Below are 18,034 nucleotides of genomic sequence, written 5' to 3' on the forward strand. Positions count from 1 at the left end.
GATGTGAACATGTGTCGGCACGTCCAATCACGTAAGCTAGTTTACGTGTCTGTGTACGTTGTCACGTGCGTGGATGCCCTACAAGTGGTTGTGCTTGTATGTGCTTCACCATACAACACTGTATGGAGCACAGTACTACGGTATCTTCATTTCAAGCCCAGGACGTCCGGAAGCAAGAGCAAAAGCAGGGGGGATGCAGCTGGCAGTGCCGATGGGGCTCGTTGGGCACCTGGGCCAACTCGGTTAGACTCACAAGCAAACTGGGCTTAGGATCATGTGCTCGGAACAGAACTTGTTCACATGTGGGGACGCACTGTGTCTCAAAATCTTCGTAGCTCACTTTCAGTAAAGCTCAGCTCTTGGCTTTGATTCACATGCAGGGCTCACCTCGGGCTCTCATCATCCACCTGGAGGACAGTATCTTAATGAAATTGTACAAGAATAGAAGGTACTTTCTCATTGTTTATTGAGAGATAACTGTGTACACTAGGAACTGGTGCGCTTAAGTTATGTGGCAGACGACCTTACAAACTAGAGGTCTTGTCAACAATACAACCTCAATTTTGTATTATTACAGTTACTGATGTTTAAAAATAATGTAAACAAAGACGTAAATAAGTTATGACAAAACAAAGGGCAATAAAATCCAGAAAACAGAAAGAGCGTATCTCTAAGCCAGCACGTCAGCTGTGACCAATAGCTCCACACGGAGTGACACGATAACCCAAACCCAACATGTCACTGTTCTGTGCTGCACGAGCGGAAGCAAGAAAATAACGACACGGCCCCACCCCGGAGCGTGGGGACAGGCTGCGCAGGGCTCTCCCACATCGCCACTGTCAGCAGTCCTCATGTGCCAGCCCTGCTCGACCACTGCCTCCTCTACCTGCTAGTCCTAAGAGACACATCTTTTCTTAAGTCTTCTAGGCCAGGCTAATAGCTATTCATAGTAAGATTCCGCTGCTGCTGTTTATCTTTTTTGAGACAGGTCTCACTATATTGCCCAGACTCCTGGGCCCAAGAGATCCTCCCGCCTCAGCCTCCCAGTAGTGAGCCTACTACAGGGATCACCATGCCCAGCTCAAGAGTAAGAATCTGGCAGGTGACTGCAATCAGAACCCAGGCCTCCAGCAGCCAAGCCGAACTGGCTAGCTCAGTGGACTGCCCACGCCACACACAGAGACAGCTTGTCACAACTTATCCTAAGGGGATGCCCACCTCCCATGTGGAAAACAGATGGCAAAATACAAAGAACTCCTGTATACAGCAAAGAAAAGGAAACCTTTGTGTTTGTGTAATTTGGGGACCTGGAAAAGGCTAAGTTCACTGACTTTACAGTTTCACTTCTGGAGAGCTGGTTTTATTTCTCTACCTATCAGCCTTGGTGACAGCATGACGTTCCCCTGAGTCTGGTCGATGAAAGGAAACAAACAAAAAGAGTGATCAGAAGACTAAAACCAGGCGGAGACGCCGTGTGGCTGTCTTTTGTGTTTCCGGGTCACGGTGCCAACAGCACTAAGAAGCCAGAGTCGGCGCCGCTCTGCGTTCACACGCATTTCCCACGTGAACCCCTTGACCGGAGGGCTAAGGCACCAGGTTCAAAGGGGAAGGCCCAGCACGTGTCGCGGAGTGCGTGAGCTCCACGCGCATCTGTGTGGAGAGCAGCCAGCCAGGGAGAAGCGAGGGGTCCAGACGCAGCTGGGGGTCCTGCGGGCTTCCAGTGGGTCCACAGACTGGGCACGATAAGGCACTCCTACGGGGAGAGAACACGGGAGGCCCCAGGGGGCCACCTGCAGGTTCCGGAGCCACGAAGCCTGCATCTGGCTGGCTCCCAGTCAGGGGCACGGAAGGCCGGGGAAGGAGGAGCAGGTGCGGCCAGGGGAGGCCTCCGCAGGTGCGGAGCTGCCGGGCTTTCTACCTGGGTGATGGCCAGCTTCCCTCGGGAGCGTCTCGCGGGCAGGCACCGCCCTTCCGAGGACAGAGCTGCGCTGCATGGTCACTTGGGACCCCTGGAGCACACCCCGACCGCTGCACACACACTTCGGAGGCTATTCCATGCTTCTCTCTTGCCTGTGGTCCGGAGTGGGCTGGTGACTCAGACTTTACCTCTGCCGCGCGCCCTCTAAACCCACCAAAGAAAAACTCGTGTGTCAGAGATTTCCGAGCCCACTGAAATGAGACCCATCCACCAGGAAGGAGACCACAGGGTGCTGAGACAGGGCAGCCAAGACCCTGCCCCATGACTGAACTGTCCTTGGGCTGGCTGGACTCACAGAGCAGGGCTCACCATCACTGCTGGCTTCCACCTGAGCAGCTAGCTCCCAGAGTCTGGGCAGAAGCAGCACAGGGAGTGTGGCCCACACCCCAAGTGCTGGCACCCGCAAGCCCCACAAACGGAAAGGGAGATGCCGCCACACTCAGCGCATGCCAGGAGGGGTGCCCGTCTCTTCCAGTCTTTCCCAGAGCTCCCTACGTTTCCACATCGGTTCAGACTAAGAAGGGAAGCGGGGCAGAAAACACAAGAAATAAAACGGTCAAAAATTGCACATGTCTCTACATTGCACACATGAGAGAAAGATAAAATAAAAAGCCTCTGTGCTAAAGTCAGGCGGTACCTGAATCAGGAGTTGAAGATTTATGTCATAATCCAGTTATTCCAACAAAGCGTGGCAGACCAGTCGGGAGGGACAACCTCCCACACACACAGGCCAGTGGGCCCTGGCTTCACCCGCGTGCGATAGCGCCTCTACGCTGCGTCCAGCCTGGGAGGCCTCACGCTGGTCTCTCCCTGATAGACTAGCTCATGGATGACCTCTTTGGGCCAATGGGTGGAGAACAGACCCGGTTTCTGAGGAGGCACAGAAACTGCCCAGTGCGAATGGTCAGTGTGTGCACACGATGCAGAGAGGGAAACAGGCCAGGTTCTCTGAGGGCGCACTCCAGCTTGGCAAAGGCTGCTTTTGGCAGCAGAGTGACACAAAGCTGTCCTGGCACAGTCCCGGCTCAGGACACCACCATGCTGGAAACCACAGGTCCCAAGCTGCCGTGTTCCCTGCCTGGGGGAGGCTGAGTCTAGGGGAGCCAAATGGGGACAGCCTGCTCAGCTACCCAGCGTCAGAGCTCCTAGCACGAAGGCCTTGAGCCCTGCAGACAGGAAAGCCATCCTCAGACTGTCCCTGAAGAAGCAGGGCAGCCAAGGGGCTGCCGAGAGCTTGTGTGCGCTCACCGCACGCGGCGCCAGCTGTGGTGACAGCAGCCCCCAGCTGGCGCCACTTCCAAGTGCTGAGGCCTTCCCACAGCTGTGCGTGACGGGCCTACGGCAGGAAGCGGCCTCTTTTCCGCCAGGTTAGACGCCAACGTCTGACCAGTCTCACCCTCAAGCTTCTGGCCCTTTAGGAGGGGCGTCCCCGTGAGGCCCCAGGGAATGGCCTTTCAGTGAACAGTGGTTCCGAGTTGGCGGCCAGCGCCAGGGGGTTACTGGGCCGTTTTTGCACGTGCTTGAGGTGCGAGATGTTCGACGAGGGACGAGAGGCGGAACCCGGGGAAAGCAGGCGCTGGCCGGTCGCGAAGAGGAGCCAGCCCACAGCTCTGCTGTGGCTCCTAGTTTCTGGGCAGGAGGCGGACAATGCCCAGCATGCACCAAGGGACGTGGCCAGGTGAAAACAGCGAGGGCGCTCACATGCTCTAAGGTGCCTGGGCTGGAAACAGCAGTTTGAACTTCACAGCAGACCCGACGCCTAAGCTGCTGTGCTCTGTCTTGTCGGCCTGTGGCAGCGGCGAATATCGTGGGCCCACAGCCTGCCGGGCTGGCAGGGCTACACACAAAGGCCAGCGGACGACCATCTGGGATGGGGTCCCGGCTCTGGGTAGCCGATGGTGACAGTGCTTCTAGCTGCTTCTCTTGGGAAAGGAAGCGGCGCCATGCGAGCGGGAAGTCCTCCGGAGCTCTCAGGGCTGGCCCGATGGAGCAGGCCCCTCCCCACGGGCACTGGTGCCAACAGGGCTGCTTTTAACAGGCATCCGGAGTCTCCCCCTCAACGCTGGGCGGGTCTGGCCTGGGTGCCTGTGAGTTGGGACAGCTATTCTGCGCCTGGAGCAGACACGTGAGAAGGGGAGGAAGCGGGCCGGCGCTGCAGGTCTCCCGGTGCAGTGGCTGGGAGCGGCCTCGCTGCCCGCCGGCATCGCGGAGGCAGCAATGACAGCGTGGGCAAAGGCGAGCTGTGTGACAGGGAGCCGGGGCAGAGGGAGAAGGCACTTGGCCGTGGAGCACGACGTTTCCTGATGAGCGGGTCTGCAATTCTCTTGTGAAAGATCACGTTCTGCTATGTTCTCTGAGCTGGAAAAGATACAGGCTGTATTTCATGGGTGGGAGGAGGAAAGGAGCTGACCAGATTGGTTTGCCAAGGGTCCAAGACTTTCCACACTTTTCTCTTGTGTGTAGCATTCTCCAGAACCAGAGTGGGGGATGTCCACTTGCTTTTCCAAGACTGAAAGGCACCGCGAGGCATCTCATGCATAGCGCCTTGGCCTTTTAACACGTTTCCATGCCTTGGTCATGGCTATTGTATCATCAGAAAATAAATGCATGCGTGGCGCTGAGCTGTTAAGCTGAAACGTGTGGTGGGGCCAAAGGAATTGGTGTGGGTTGGGAAGCAAAATGCACAAGTCAGCCTAGAGTGCCGCATCTTCAAGTGGATGGAAGTGCCGTGAGTTGGGACCTGGAGGGAGCAGGGCTGCCGGAAGGAGCCACAGGCGGAAGGTGCCGTGCACTCTGAGCCGGCGATCCTGGATTCCAGCAGCTGGGAAACTGCCCTGCCACGAGGGCATGGAAGGCATCCGCCCAGTGCCAAGACCATCTCACACAGTCTGCTGAGAGCTGCTTCCCTGAAAGTGGGCTTTCCTGTTCTAGAAAGAACGTTGGTGGAAGGAATGGGAGCCTACGTTTCCTATTTCTATCCTCTTACTTAATTTAGCACTTTTGGTTTTACTTTAAGGTGGCAATTATGTGTGTGTGCGTGCGTGCGCGTGCGTGTGCGTGTGTGTGTATTTAAACAACATCAGATTGAATTCACTAATTATGTTTGTATGTTTGGGATTTTCTTAATAGTCTAAAGTTGGTATTTTGAAGTTCCATGTTGCTGTGATCTTTCAAACAACTGAAAAAGGTGAAAGCAAGAGTGGTTAAATAGACAAACTAAAGTCAAGATGGACATGCAGGAAAGAACAGGGGGAAAGGAAGCACTCAAGAGGAACAGGTAGGAACTGCCTACGCAGGGTTCCAGGAAAAGAAGCCAGACTCCATCTCCCGCACACGCGTCCCATGCACCTCATCTACCTGTCTACAAGCGATGTCGTCTCAAAACTCTCAGGAAAAAGCATGAATGTCAGCGTGACACCCCAGGAAGGCTGTTCTTGGAGAGCCACGTTTGTAGCCTGGCAAACACAGTGGAGTGTCCCATCACGAGGCGAGCACTGGACTCGTACCCACAAAGAAGCCCACAACACACAGTGACTGGACGCAGAGGCTCCTTCCTTTCTCAGGAAGAAAGCTTTCTGAGATGAACTTCAACACTGGACCAGCTGCCTCGTGAATTAGGGTGCTTGCTTTCTGTCAGAGGGCACTTGCACACTCTGGCTCTGGGGAGGAACTGAGGCTGGAGCCTGGGACACCAGGTCCTGGAATGGCCCTGGAGTCATGCCTGTATGCTGAAGGTTTTCTTTCGGAACAGAGGACGATGGCTGCCTGCCTCAGCTACCTCGGCCTCTGTGAAGGGTAAAAGCAAAAAACACAAAAATAACCCGAAGCACTGTTGCTCTGCAGGAAAAGCTCCCTCCTATGTCTCGTGTGACAGAATTCCCCAAGAGACAGAAAAACATGTTTGACCTATAAAGCACTGTTTGTACACCACGTGCGCCTGGGAGCGAGCAGCTGTGATAGTGGCCAGGTGGGATTCAGCTGCGGACAGTTTTTCAAGCCACAGAGGCTCTGCAGACCTTGTAGACAACGGTGTACAGAGCATATGTGAGGGACTTACAGGCGAGTATATGCATAAGTGACTCTACATCTATGTCTAGCTGAAAAGGAGACACACTCTCCTTCCATAAGGGTCTGGCTGGCTGGAGGCCATGCTAGGCTGACGCACGTGACGGAGTCCTGGCCCACGGGGGCAGGTCAGGTGTTCTGGCAGGACAGCTCGAACAGGGCGCAGGCCTCCTCCAGACTCTCGTCCACGTCCAGCTTCTGCCAGAAGGACTTCTGCTTCTTCTGCAGCTCCCGGCGGACACACCTCGGGCAGGGGACTGACTTTTCTTTGCATTCGGAATGGAAAACAGCTCCGCAGCTCTCACACCTGCAAAAGCCAACCACGGACAGAATGAGCAAGACGGAGGCTGGCCAGACCCAAGCACGGGCCGGGGCCCTGGGGACACGGGCCGGGGCCTCTGTGGCTTGGGACGACCCTGCCGCCGGGAAGAGAAATGATCCCAGGAATGGATGAAAACCTTTTGCTTTCCTGACTGGAACCATCGTTGGCGCACACATGGGGAGCCGCCCCACAAACCTGGTCACAGCGAGGGGGGACACGGTGCTGGACGTGCTCCATTCAGAACAGAGTGTGGCAGTGACTCTCTGGTGAAGTGACAGAAAACAAGGGACATGCCGCGTGGACTCGCTCCGCACCCGGGGACACCCCAGTGTGACGTCACTAGCACGAGCCAAGGGTGCTCTGGGAGCGCGTGCTTTTACCTGACAGTTTGAAAAGGCGAAACAACACACTTCATGCCCGGAATGGCATCCTGTGTCTACTGACTCCTGTGTCTTCTTAAATTAGGAAAGGCCTCCTGCCTTTACAGCAGAAGCGCAACACAACAGCACGAGGAAGTGGGGATGGAGACACGTCCTTCCCACCCACGGCCGGTACTGGAGTTCACACAGGAGACCTTCCAGGGGACACTACACACACCGCGTGGCTCCGGAGAGTCTGCACCGGCGCCTGCATCGCCTGTTTTCGCCGCAAAGCCCCAGACCCCGTCACCGCCAAGCGCAGTCAGCGACCCAGGGCAGGGCCGCCGGCGGGCACCGAAGCCTCGTCCTGCCACCGCCTTCATGCTGGGAGCCGAGGGTCGGGCTGCAGGTTCTGTTCCGTCAGCAGCACCAGGGGCATCCGCGCGGGGTCGCAGAGGGCTGGGCGGGAGCCAGACCCGCAGGCTCAGCCCTTTGCCCCATGCCTCCCATGGCCTCCTGAGGTTCGGTCCTGGGCAGGGGATACTGCTCCCAGCCCGCCACCGACCCACCCACACTGCGCAGGAGACAGCAGCCTGGAAGGAGAGACCCGCAGTGGGGCAAGACGGGGCTGTCACGGCACCCTGGCCACTCTCTGGCCAAGGACACAACGGGGTGACGGGACACCCTGAGGGGCTCCAGCTCCCGACCGACGACAGGCCTGGTACGGACTGCACTGTGTCCCTGGGACCCTGTGGGACGGCCCAGTGTGGCTGGAGATAGGTGCTGAGGAGGTAACGAGGGTTAAATGAGGTCCTGAGGGGAGACCCTTCTAGCAGGACCGCTGACCGCAGAGCCAGTTCCCTGCCACGCCCAGAGGAAGGGCCACGTCGCGTGAGGACAGAGTAGCCACCGCAGGCCAGGAGGAGGCTTGCCAGGAGCCCGCCCGCCAGCAGTGGCAGCCCCCAAAGCTGTGGCAACCCGCGCCTGTCACTTGTGCTGCCCAGCCTGCAGCATCTTGCGTGGCAGTCCACGCAGGCGTGACAGAGACCCAGACCAAATCACCCCACCCTCTGGAGCTTTGCCTCCTGCACCTGCTGCGGGAAGACACTGCTAGCACCTGCCCCACGGGGACCGTGAGCCCCCGTGCCAACACGGTGGCACTTAGCTGTGCCAAGTGCTTGACCAACACAAGCCCGCTTCCTCCAGGATGCCCGCAGCTGCCTGCTGCCTTCCCAGGAGCCTTCGCCTCAGCCTGACTTCACCTGTCATTAATACAACAGACCATGTCTCGGTCAACCCCTGATGCCTGGATGAGAACACTGGCCCCAAGAGGACTCGTGACCGTCCTCCAGGAACGCCGTGGGCTGGGGACAGAGCTCGGACCAGACCCCGGGGCTTGGGACAGCCTGTCCAAGGCTCTTGCTGCAGCCACATTTGCAGGGCCTCTGCCTGGTCACTCCAGCAAGAGCAGTGTGCCATCGTGCAGGCAGACACAGGCTTCTAGGCAGAACGTCTGTGCCAGGCCTCACATCTTTCTCTGCAGTGAGCAGTCACCTCTTGGGACTTTAATTTCCTCATCAGTAAAATGGTGCCCACAGTGGCTGCTTCCTCCCCACTGGTTGTGGGAGAAGACGAAGCAACATGTTCATAGGTGAAAGGACCATGCACACGGGAGGTGTGACACGCCCCTCACAGGAGATGCCAGGACCTGGTTCCTGGACACTGGCGCTACCCTGGACGTGGCAGGGTCACTGTAGCTTCCTCCCCCCGCCGCTCCCTCCTTCCAGGAAGGCCGAAGGTCAGAGCCAGCCTCCGGTGCCTCCTGGGTGGCAGTGGTGTTCCACTGGGTCACAGCTCTGTAACCTGTCACTAAAGTGACACTGATGGCAGCTTTCTCCACCACAGCTTCTCCTTCCTGCCCCTTTGCCTCTGCCAGGTCGGTCGGAGGTTTGCACACCTAGGGCGGTCGACTCAGGGCAGAGGCCGAACCGGAGGCGAGTCCTGGGCTCCGTATCTCTGCTGATACCAGGCCCCCAGTGACTGAGGAGACTGAGCCTTATCGACACTGCTGAGGCAACCAACACCCACGAGGTGACAGAGAGGCCGCGCACCTGCTCTTCCCAGCCAAAGGTCAGAAACTGAAGAAAGGCACAAGATAAAAGCAATTAATGATCTCAGAGGAGAACCAAGTTCTATTTTCTAACAATCTGTAACCCGGCAGGCATCTCTTCACTTGGGGTATGGACTGCTTGGTCAACGGCCTTTCCACATTCAGAAAGTCTACAGTCCTCCCCCTCCTCATCCTGGATTTTCTCTTTAAGGGAAGAAGAGTAAGGGCCTGAAAAGGAAGGAGAAAGAGAAACCGTCCTCTTATGTACGACGTATGGAGTGCTGTAATAAAAACACCTACACTAAAATGTAACATACAGGTGTGTTCCTCTGTGCAAACAGGAGTTTTTCACTTTAAAAAGATTCACTGGCTACCAATGCTTACTGAGTTTCCTGATTATATTTAAGATGTGATTCACTGCACACAATTTTTCAGAAACACATCTTCCCTGTAAGGCAAATCTACCAACGCAATCCTCTCTACTGAAAATTGCAACAGGTAATGAAAGAGAAATGTCCCTTGGGCCCTCTGTGTGACACATCAGATGAAAGCTGGGTCTTCGTTTCTGTCACCCGGTCCAGCAAGAAGCAGTTACACCACAGAAAACAAAGACCGCATCCTCTCTCTCCAGTGTCACAGAGAATGCAACTGCAGGAGACATGTTTGCTACTGGCCAAAGTCATCCATTGGGCTTCCCTATTTTTTTCTTGAAAACACTCATTGCTCCACTTAATCCAGAGACCTCAACCTTGGCACCAAAGGCATCTGGGTCAGCCAGTTCCTTGACATGGGGGCTGTCCTGGGCACTGTAGGATATTTAGTGCATTCCTGGCCTCGACCCATCGGATGCCAGGAGCAATGTCCCCCCTCGCAGCTAGTGCCAATCAGCAGTGTCTCCAGATACTGCCAAATGCCCCTGGGGGACAAAATCACCCCTGTTGAGAGCCACTGACCTAACCTACCGGGACAACGCAGCACGGGGGCCACCGAGGGGGTCTTGAACTGCAGGCCCCACTGAATGTGCAAGTGTCCCCTGCTGCCTTACCCTCTCACCAACCAGTAAGGTCCAGTGTTGTGTACCTAGTCGTATAACTTTCATAAATATCCATCTTAAGACATCCTTTGACGAAAAGAGCTGAAACTCATGAGTGTTGACCAAACAGCGGTTTCTAGAAACAACGGAGGACATCATTTAAGAAGCTGACATTCGTGACATCCTGTGCAAGGCAGTCACCCCAACTGTCAGCTCGCTCTGACTCTTGACTCCACCCACAAGCCACCTCGCGGTTGCCCGTAGCTGCATTTCTTTGCTCTTTGGCCAAGAAACTCTGGGCTGCTTCTCTGTGGCGTTTTCTGCTTCTTTATGACCTGCCCAGGCCAGCTGGCAAATCCCAAACTTTCATATTTGCTTCATAAAATGCATTACTTCTATGCAAGTGTAGCACTGTTAGCTTTCGGTGACTTCCACAGCGAACAGAGCCCGGCACCATGTCGCCAGCAGCTCACGTGGGGAAGAAGCCTCCCGCGAGCCCTGGCATCACAGCGGCCGCCGTTGGTGACTTCGCCTCCAACGCCACTCTCCGCAAGGTGAGGGTGGGGGCTGGCTGGTGCTCAGGCTCCCTCTGCTCGCAGACGTGGGTGGGGCTGGGGTGGGCGAGCAGCTCCGGGCTGCCCTCGCTCCAGCTCTCTTGTCCGGGGTCGACGGGGAATGGGGGGGATGCAGCTTTGCAGCCCCTGCCTCAGAAGTCTCAGACCTGGCCAACGGGATGGAGTGAGGTGAGCCTTCGAGAACCAAGCACATGTTTTATCTACTCGCACCGACGACCCAGGCTCTGAAATAGCTTTATAAGGACAACAGCTCTACCATCGGGAATTTGACCAGAAAAAGGCTGACTCAGCCCCTATCTCATGAAATCTCAACTAAACATTTAAGGATTCCCTTTCACGCACTCTCACAAGCCTCCTCAGTACCCTCTTCCCAAGAACAAAGCAGAACTGTTAAGTGCTGTGGGTTTTCACGGGTAGAGGGAGCTGGCTAGTGGCAGCAGCCTCTTCCCTCTCCGTGCGGACACCTTCTAGTGTTTGACGACTGGGGGAGCCAGTGCGAGTGGGGGCACACCAGCCCTGGGTATACCACAGGACGTGCAAGGGGGAAGGAGGGCCTGGATTTCGGCTTCTGAGGCAGCTATGGGGGGCAGATCGCTCCCCTTCCTTGGGAGGGGGCCAGGAACAGCTCCGCCATTCCAGGGCATGTTGTCTCAGCAAAAGCACCATGGAATGTGACTAGACAACCACGGACCGTCTTTCACCTGACAATGCCACAGGAGGAAGAGGTCCACCTGAAACCCACTGGACCACTGCCAAGGGACAGGGCAGACACATGTTCTCATGATACCCACTGAAGCCAAGAACACCCACCTGTTACAAAGTAAAGAATGACCTGCTTGCAGGGGAGACAGGCTCGCCTCCCAAACGTGATGGCAAAGAAGCAAGAATTCCCGACTGCAGACGGTTTCGTGTTCTGGAATGCTGATGATGTGAGACCAACGAGAGACAGGCCCAGGGGCTCTGTCCACACCCTTCCAGATTCTGGCTCACACAGGAGGTCACAGGAAACTGCGAAGGGTCCCTGCCCCGAGCTGAGAACACTGAAGTGCTTCTGCTCTGCTCATGCTAGGTTCTTTTTCCACTGCGTTTTTATTTTTGGCTCAGGCAGTGGCCTCAGCTATTTCACTTGCATTGAAAATCAGGCTTCAGTGTGGCTGGATCTCGGACAAGCCCAAGGACAGGCCTGCAGCGCAGGGCAGAGTCTTGGCTGAGTCCCACTCTGCAGGGTTCACAGCACGGAGGGTGGAGTGCAGACATGAGTGCACACTGTCGGGCACAGGAGTGGTTCTGTGCGCACCTACTATGTAAGGCGCCCCACACGCCACCAGCTATTATTGGTTGTTTCACGAAACCAAGACGCTTAAATTGTTCAGCTGGGGGAGGTAGTTATTGGGAGCTAGTTATTTTAATATTCTGGGTTGATGTTTTCGTCTGTTCTTGTGTGAGAAACAAACATAAGCAAACAGTTTGTAGTTTGCTTAAATAGAAAACCAGTCTAGCATGAGCATGTGTGACATGTACACACTTACAGATGTACGCATGTTGCTCAGAAAACTACACCGAACAGGTTACTAGACATTCGAAGGTAAGATGAATTAAACATTATTTAAACAAGTGATAAAATCCATCGAATAGATCCATTCTTTTGGGGGAAGTCGTAAGATTCAAACATGAAGGTCAATACACACACTCCGTGAGAACGTGGCTGTGGTGGGGTGCTCACAGCTGGGAGAGCCGGACCAAGCTGCCCCCCTGCTCCGTGGAGAGACTCCTCCTGTCAAGGTTTTCCAGGCTGACCAGAAATGCTGGCTCTCCCCCGACCCTCTGCTTCGCTGAGCAGCTCAGCTCAGGACCCCAGGAAAAGAGGGCAGGATGAGGAACAAGAGGGCGAGCTCTGGAAATGTGGGATCAGAGACAGTGGCTCCTTGCAGAGAGAAAAATGGCTACTGGGGCACCTCACATTTGGAATTGTTCACTGAGATTTTTTCCCTTTTCCAACTGAGGATAGGGAGACGGGGGTGAGGGAGGATGCATCTATGTGGTTCGACCGGAATTATATGTGACTGAAAAAGACGCAGCCCCTCTGGCTAAACATCTGGCAAATGTAGGTGTCTACATGCTAGACTGTAAAGTGACTCCAACAGTCTTGAATGGCGAACGCAAATACAGTAAGATCTAAATTAGACATTTAAATTATGCAACAAACATACTGCCCTTTGACTCTGTTTGTCTCATATCTTGCTATGTTGCCTAGACTGTCTCAAGTTCCTGAGCTCAAGCAATCCTCCCACCTCAGCCTCCCCAGCAGCGAGGAACACAAGTGTGTGTCATCACACCCCGCTAAATTATCTTTTTAAATCCTTACAACACCTTCTCATTTTTATTACATCAGTCAGTAAGTAAACAGATACAATACAATAGCTGGCGGTTTATCTGGTTCCAAAGCCAGAAGTGGGGAAGAATTCTGGACTTGATTCCAGCGTTCTGATTTGGAATCTGGCCACTAGCCACATGGTCCTTTTGGTTATTCAACACACGCCCAAATACTTGCTAAGACCCAGACCTGGGAAGAACAATTGGTCTGCCCCGCTATGATCTTCTTATCTACCCTGTAAGCCTCAGAGTTAATTTGGGAGAGGCAGCCCACCAAGCATTTGGCTTTCACAGGTCTTGCACATTTAGTTTGTAAACCCAGCTCAGATAAACATCTGGGACAAAAGCTTTACTTAAAACCATGGCTTTATAATAGAATGTAAATAAAGGTTAATTAATTCATTTGTTAATCTGCTACCCTACTGGGGACATTAACTCTTTCTTTTCCTCGCTAGGTTGTGGGTGGTGATAGAACTTCTCAGTTATTCTGTATATGTGTAGAGAATCATAATAGATTTAACCTCAGTAAAATAGTTTTTAGGGATAGGGAAATATGAATATTGCTGACATGTCTCAGTTTTTATTTTAACGTTTACCTGGCAATTAATGTAAGTCTCAAGAAACAAAAACCCATCTTTCCTTGGTATTACTTTAGGAAAATCTGTTTAATATTAGAGAAAAGGAATTGTAGGAAGTTTTAAATATTTTCTACCATTTCTGGAAAAAGCTAGAATATATTATAACTGTAGCCACAGAGAACTATAAACAAGAGCAATGGTTTTCTGTAGAAATCCCTAAAGTGGGTCAAAATGCCTGACAGTTCAAGGGATGTTTAGAATTGTCTTTCTACATTTAAGACAAAGGTAGTATTATAAAGAGTATTATTGCCAGGATTGCTCAACCTGTAATCCCAGCACTTTGGGAGGCAGAGGTGAGAGGACCGCTTGAGCTCAGGGGTTCAAGACCAGCCTGAGCAACACGGTAAGGCCTTGTCTCTATAATAAGCCAAAAAAATTAGTTGGGCGTAGTGGCACACGCCTGTGGTTCCAGTCACTTGGACAGCTGAGGCGGAAGGATCACCTGAGTCCAGCAGGTCGAGGCTACAGTGGCTGGGAGCGGGCCACTGCACTCCAGCCTGGGTGACAGAGTGAGCCTCCAACTCAAAAAAAAAAAGAAAAAAAAAAAAAGATTATTATTAGGCTAATGCAGATTAAAACAAATAATTTTGGTTGGTATATGCACTTCTGATGATGCACTTTGGATGATATATGCACTTTTTTAGTTTCTATGTAAAACTAAAAAATTTAACTGCCAAGTTTTCGATGTAAGCCTTTTTAAAAGAAATAATAATGGCTGCACATCTAAGACGCTGGAACTTCATTTAACATTTGACATTTCAGTTCCTCAAAGTATTAAGACACACACAAGAGCCAAAATAAAAGACATTTTCAAGCATGAGCGCATTAGAAAATACAAAAAGTCCAGAAGACAAGTCCTTTCTAAGTTTATGGGCAGCATGATTAGTTGCTTGGAAATAAGTTATTGGTTATCAATATAAATCTAGAAGAAAAAAGCATTCAAATAGAAGACAAAAAGTGTTTTGTCATTACTTAGATCACTCCCCTATTTGTTTCCTCTCACTACAATTATCTTAACAAGATAGTATTATGTAATTTTCTAATACTCAATTTATTCTAGGCTAGTGATGCTCAAAGTGTGGTCCCTAGAGCAGCCAAGCCAGCATCACTGGAGAATGTGTTAGAAATGCGTATTTTCAGGTCCAATGCTAGACTTACTGGATCATAACCTCTGGGGTAAGGCCTAGCAATCTATGTTTTAACAAGCCCTCTAGGAATTCTGACAAACACAAAGTTTGAAAAGTTGGCTTCTAGGTCAATCATTTGCAAAGACAGCAGGGCTCTTATTTTTCATATAATATAATTGGAATGAAAATATGGACTTTGCAAAATGAAAACAGGAAGTGATGTTTGTTTCACTAATTTGCTGTGTCACCTTTATCTGTATTCAAGTCTCCTATCACTTGGGTCTATTTCCACTTTCTGAATCTTGTTCTAGTGATCTGTCTATCCCTATGGCTGACACTATACTGTTTTGTAATTCATTTTTATATCTGGTAGGAAGTCTCTCTTCACATGAATAAAACTTTGAGAAGTCAAATTCTGTATAGGGAAGTTTACTGCCTCCCATCTTTTTTTTTTTTTTTTTTTTTTTTTTTGAGTTGGGTCTCACTCTGTTCCCCAGGCTGGAATGCAGTGGTATGCTCACGGCCACCCTAGCGTCGACCCGCTGGGCTCAGGTGATCCTTCCGCCTCAGTCATCCAAGTGGCTGGAACCACAAGTGTGTGCCACTACGTCCAACTAATTTTTTTGGCTTATTATAGAGACAAGGCCTTGCCATGTTGCTCAGGCTGGTCTCGAACCCCTGAGCTCAGGTGGTCCTCTCACCTCTGCCACCCAAAGTGCTGGGATGACAGACTGAGCCACTGAGCCCAGTCTGCCTCCCATCTTTATGGTAAATAAAATTTTTTTGGAATGTATATTATATCAGAATGTATGTAGCTTAAAACTTATATTACAGATTTATTTATAAAGTGTTTAAGGTGAGCGTCCCCTGTATGAACACCTCAGGAAGTCAAGAACTAATCCTGGCTCTAGATATTTGACTTTGTGAACATCGCGGTTTTTTTCATTTTATCAATGCCTTGATAAAGGCATTGTACAAGATCAGTGGGTTAAACTAACAGACTTACATGTTTATAAAATTAAGAAATGTGGTTCAAGCCGGGCGCAGTGGCTCATGCTTGTAATCCCAGCATCTTGGGAGACAAAGGCAAGAGAACCTGAGCTCATGGGCTCAAGACGAGCCTGGGCAACTTGGTGAGACCTCGTCTCTACAATAAATCGAAGAAAGATTAGCCAGGTGTGGTGGCTCGCACCTGTAGTTCCAACTAGGAAGGATCACCTGAGCCTAGCAGGTCAAGGCTGCAGTGGCTGAGTGTGCCCTGTTCTCCAGCCTGGGTGACAGAGGGAGACTCTGACTCAAAAAAAAAAAAAAAAAAAAAGGAAAGAAAGAAAGAAAGAAAAAGAAGCACAGTTCAATTGTTTAATAATGTATAAACTCTTAATAACTGAAGTTATCCTACTTTGCATGAGCCAAGCATGTATGACCTTGGAAAAATACTGCAGTAATGCTCCAGGCCTGTATACGTGAACACTGGGGAGGGAAGATGACCTGAACAGATGCGTGTGGCAGCCCCCTTCATCACTGAGAACGTTCTCCGGAACTCGTGCTTCCACGAGTCTCAGCGAGAAGTGGGTGGGGCTGACATCACAGGGACAGAAACAGTTAAGCTACGCATGCAGGAATACGCAGACCTGGAGGAGGTCCCTAAAACTGTGAGGCAGGACTAAGGGAGAGAAGGCTACGTGAGCATTTCGGCAAAGGAACCTCTCGACGGGGGCCACCGAGGGGAGCCTCCAGCTGGGCTCAAGCATGGAGCCTTTTCGTTACCTTGTCTCTGGGTGGCACCTGGGCAGGAGCTCCAGACCCCTCTGTGAGGGGAAAGGGAAGGTGCAAACTGCTCTCAGGGAGGCCGGAGGAAGGGGACGGCTGTCTTGCTTGCTTGCTGCCTTGGCATGCACATCTCTTCTGCCCTCAGCCCAGGGCTGGCTGCCCGGGCTCTGCCAGAAAACCCCCTCCTTCCGGGCTGTGCTCGGCCTCGCCCGCACCCCCTGCCCCACTTCCCGGTCTTCCCTGCTTACTTGTCTCTTTCCGTGCTAGACTTGGGAGATTTTCTCTCCCATAATTGATGTAAACCGCTTTCCCATCAAATCTTTCCACGTAAATTTCCTTTTTAGAAAAAAAAGTGGGTGTTAATTCTCTTCTTCAAGAATAGCTTTAAGATCCTTAAACCAGCCGGGATCGGTGGCTCACCCTGTAATCCCGCGCCTTTGGGAGGCTGAGGTGAGTGGATTGCCTGAGCCCGCGGGTTAGAGACCCGCATGGGCAGCGAGACCTCATCTCTACAATAAATCAAAAATCAGCCGGGCGTGGTAGCGCACGCCTGTAATTCTGGTTACTCAGAAGGCTGAGGCGGAAGGATCACTGGAGTCCAGCAGGTCGAGGCTGCGGTGGCCGGGAGCAGCCACTGCACACCAGTCTGGGCGACAGAGCGAGACTCCAACTCAAAAAAAAAAAAAAAAGATCCTTAAACCTCCCAACTCTCAAGGCCAAGTTACATATTTCAGTTTAAGTTATAAGAGTTCAGGTTAGGAGATTTCAGTGTTTCCAAGGTAGTCTTTGAAGCAAGTTATTTGTAAATTAGTCTGTCATGCTATTGGTTTTGTAAAACAAGTCACACATTTGTTTTTCACTTGAATTACTTTTAAACGCTATTTCCTGGGTTTTCTCATTAAAGGGCTACATAATTCTTACCATTAGCAGTGGTGGCGAGGGCCTCCCCTGCCACCGCACCCCCAGAAGGAAAACTACCAGGGGGAGGGGACAGTGTCTTTTACTCCTCAGGATGGTTTGTGTGTCCCCCAAAGTTCAGGCTGCTGCTCGGACCCTAAGGCTAGTCAGGAAGGGCACACACTGAATTTGGCAGCCTGAATCTCCCAGCAGTTACAGGTGCAGTGTGGGCTAGGGCTCTGGCCTCCAAGGGCACGGTCGATGCCACTAAGCTTCCGCGGCTCTGCAAAGAAAGGTTCTGTGCTCTGGCTCGATTCAGTCCAAACGGCAGCTTCCATACAGAGTTCTGACAGGGGCTGCACTTTTATTTCAAGTACGTGGAGAGCATCAGGAACTGAAGAGATGATTTTTAGTAGGTGCAGTAGATAGCATGTGAAGATGTGTCCTGAAGTCGCATTGGGTGGCCTAATACCCAGAATAATGAAGGAGCATAATAAAGATACAATTGCATGTATTAGATACTAAAATAAAACAAGAATTTTTAAAATACAGATTTAATGAGATATTACTATCTGGATTCCATAATAAACTGTATAGAAAAAGTTCTAAAACACTTATTATTCATTAAAATAAATTATAAGTATAAATTGGCAAAAAAGATACAATACCTTTTGTAATTCTAAAGCATAGATTACTTCACTTCAGAACACACTGCTCAGTCTGAAAAGTCAATATTTTTTGTATAGAAAGGTAAATACGCCTTCTCTTCCCTATTGTGTATTCAGGT

At 51.7% G+C, this 18,034-nt stretch overlaps 1 protein-coding gene across 1 annotated transcript in view; it reads right to left on the reverse strand.

The window, feature by feature from the left end:
- Positions 1-3,891: 3,891 nt before the first annotated feature.
- The window catches only part of PLEKHM3 (pleckstrin homology domain containing M3), a 161,872-nt gene continuing 147,729 nt past the window's right edge, over positions 3,892-18,034 (reverse strand). The window contains exon 7 of the mRNA XM_008062403.1: positions 3,892-6,350. Within this exon, the coding sequence (XP_008060594.1) occupies positions 6,173-6,350 (178 nt within the window). The 3' untranslated portion in view covers positions 3,892-6,172. The remainder of the gene's footprint in view (positions 6,351-18,034) is intronic.

Source organism: Carlito syrichta, unplaced genomic scaffold, assembly GCF_000164805.1.
Source record: "Carlito syrichta isolate Samal-C Ts95f unplaced genomic scaffold, Tarsius_syrichta-2.0.1 Scaffold305694, whole genome shotgun sequence".
Classification (NCBI taxonomy): domain Eukaryota; kingdom Metazoa; phylum Chordata; class Mammalia; order Primates; family Tarsiidae; genus Carlito; species Carlito syrichta.